Source organism: Sycon ciliatum, chromosome 3 (assembly GCF_964019385.1).
Source record: "Sycon ciliatum chromosome 3, ocSycCili1.1, whole genome shotgun sequence".
NCBI lineage: Eukaryota > Metazoa > Porifera > Calcarea > Leucosolenida > Sycettidae > Sycon > Sycon ciliatum.
Genome location: NC_088645.1, coordinates 35,786,803 through 35,789,302, shown reverse-complemented (window position 1 = coordinate 35,789,302; position 2,500 = coordinate 35,786,803). Strand labels below are relative to the sequence as shown.

At 44.8% G+C, this 2,500-nt stretch overlaps 1 protein-coding gene across 1 annotated transcript in view; it reads right to left on the bottom strand.

Moving 5' to 3' along the window:
• The window catches only part of LOC135812078 (protein flightless-1 homolog), a 63,765-nt gene that overhangs the window by 7,687 nt on the left and 53,578 nt on the right, over positions 1-2,500 (bottom strand). Inside the window, exons 36-39 of the mRNA XM_065325409.1 lie at positions 2,369-2,500; positions 1,927-2,023; positions 1,392-1,466; positions 577-737 (exon numbers count right to left, since the gene is read on the bottom strand). The exon at positions 2,369-2,500 is cut by the window's right edge and continues 18 nt beyond it. Of these exons, the coding sequence (XP_065181481.1) occupies positions 577-737; positions 1,392-1,466; positions 1,927-2,023; positions 2,369-2,500 (465 nt within the window). The remainder of the gene's footprint in view (positions 1-576; positions 738-1,391; positions 1,467-1,926; positions 2,024-2,368) is intronic.

The following is a 2,500-nucleotide window of genomic DNA, read 5'->3' as shown; positions in this document are numbered from 1 at the left end:
TTAGTAGTACAGAAGTATATTCAAAATGACTCATTATGTGGACGTATCTCATACATTACTATGTACAATTCGCCAATTTATTAGTATTAGAAACTGAACTATTTACTGACAACAAATGTATGTACAAGAAAGCGTTGCAGTCAAGAATTCAGTTGCAGCTGATATTCTTACTCGGCGAGGAAGGCATCCCAGTCTTCCAGGTCAAGTGCATCGCTCATCTCACGCCTGAGACTACGGTGCACGTGTTAGTTGTACGATATGCAAGTCGCATTTGGCACGAAGCTCCGAAGAAAGCCCAACTCTGCATAAAAAGGTCGAAAGGTCGCTGCTCTTTTTTTTTTTTACTTTTTTGACCGGACACTATGTCCGGTGAAATTGAAAATGTCCAGTCAGTGACCGAAAATGGCCGGAAAATGTCCGATGTTCGGCCGTTAATCTATGCCCTGCACAGTGTAGATGCATTTCTGTTATAACAAACTTCAGCCGTAAAGAACTAATTCTCCTGCACAATGGTGGTCGTTACATCAGGAGTCAACTGTGTCTGGCTGGTGTGCAAGAAGAGGATGACTCGCTCACCTGGAAGACTTGTCGGACGTTGAGGTCGTTGCCAATGAGCTGTTCGATTTTCTTCTGAAAGCTGAAGGTGAACGTCAGCCAGCCCATCTGTGGTGCGTTGTGCCCTTGCCAGAAGAACACGGTCGTGGCCAGCTCCTCTTGGTACGCCTCCTCCTCTTCATCTGTGCACAAGCATTCGCAGGGGGAAACATACACGATTCATTCATTCGTTCACTCATTCGTATCCATATGTCTCTTCCATTTTTACATTTTATTATCGGCTCAACATCCAAGTTTCAAATTTATTCATTCATTCATATGAAGAATTCTCGAAAAGTAAAATGGAATACTCATAGGTGTTGGTTCGCCAGAAGAACACGCTTAGTGTATAAGCAGACATTTTAGTCGGCGAAAAAGTTCGCCCAATTCCAAAGGGAAAGGCAGTTTGTCTGGTTCAAACCTTCGTCCGTGGATATTGAATGTAACAAAAGGCGTATCGACATTAACTTGGACACTGGGCCAATGGAAAATGACGAAATTGAATTCCCGACGAATATTTCTGCTTGTACAGTAGATCATTACTGCAACGCAAGGATTCTGATGCTTATTCATACACACCACAATGATTATATCATAGTCATGTCATGATTACGTCGTGGTTATGTCATGATTGCATCATGATTATGTCATAGTTACACCATGGATATGTTGCGGTTATGTCATTATTACATCATGGATATGTCATAGTTACACCATGGATATGTCATAGTTTCACCATGGTTATGTCATAGATACACACAATGATATCAGTAGTACAGGTGAATGTGTCTACTTACCACCGTCCCCGTTTGACTCCAACGGCACGAAATAGCGGCATAGGAACACATAGCTGCAGTCGGAAAAGCAGTGACCTACACACAGGCCAATGGGAGACAGTGAGGGAGAGAGAGAGGGAGTGAGGGGGAGAGAGACAGAGAACATCGACAACATCAGCTTCAATATCAATGCCACTGCTAGTAGCCAGCTCAAAAAGTTGCACAAGTAGTAGCATCACTGTGGCTATTTATAAGTCGCAGTGACAAGTGATGCTTATTGCATGTTTTTGGTTAGCCTTTTTATAAGTTTTTAAAGAACCAAAAGGTGGCAAAGACCAACAGGAATGTCAGCCGTTGGTAATCCGATCAGGGCCCCGTAGTTCCATCTCACAACAAAAGGTATAAGAGCGGAAGTACTGAAGGAGGAAGTCAAGCGATGGGAGAAGATTGAGCGGGAGAGACACAGAGAGGAAATGCGAGTGGACGAGTGACAGACAGATAGGAGAAATGGGTGGAGGATAGATAGAAGGGTTGGCTTGCAGTGCAATTCTCATACCTTCTTCCTCTGGCGGCAGTTTGACAAATTTCTTGTTCTCCAAGACGAAGCACTTTATTTCGGCGAGATCAATGTTGTAGTCCTCTCTAGACGCAATCTGTGCAAACACACATGCACGGACAGACACAGACATGACAGCCACATAAGTCATCCAACCTTTTCTTTCTACAAAATCCACATTATCTCCAGACACTGGGGTGAATAATGGAGTGTAACTGCAGTATGGATTGAGAAGAGCCAGATGGATTCACAGCACCTGGCAGAGCAGTGTCACAGAGCAGCTGTGCATTAGACATTGTAAGCCCCCCCCCCCCCCACACACACACCATACGAAGAGACAAAGCACACTGCACCGCCACTACAAAAGTCAACAACTCGACGGTGTCTGAGTGAGCAGGCACTGAATAAAGTTACAACAGCACTAGCGGCAGTCTTCACTTACGGCATCATCATCGGGAGTGTCCTCCACACGGTTACTGAATAGTGCTGACATGTCAATCTTGGGCAATTCCGGTGCAGCGGCTACTGGTGCTGCTGCTGCTGCACCACCACCAGCCTTGCTCTTGTTCTTGTC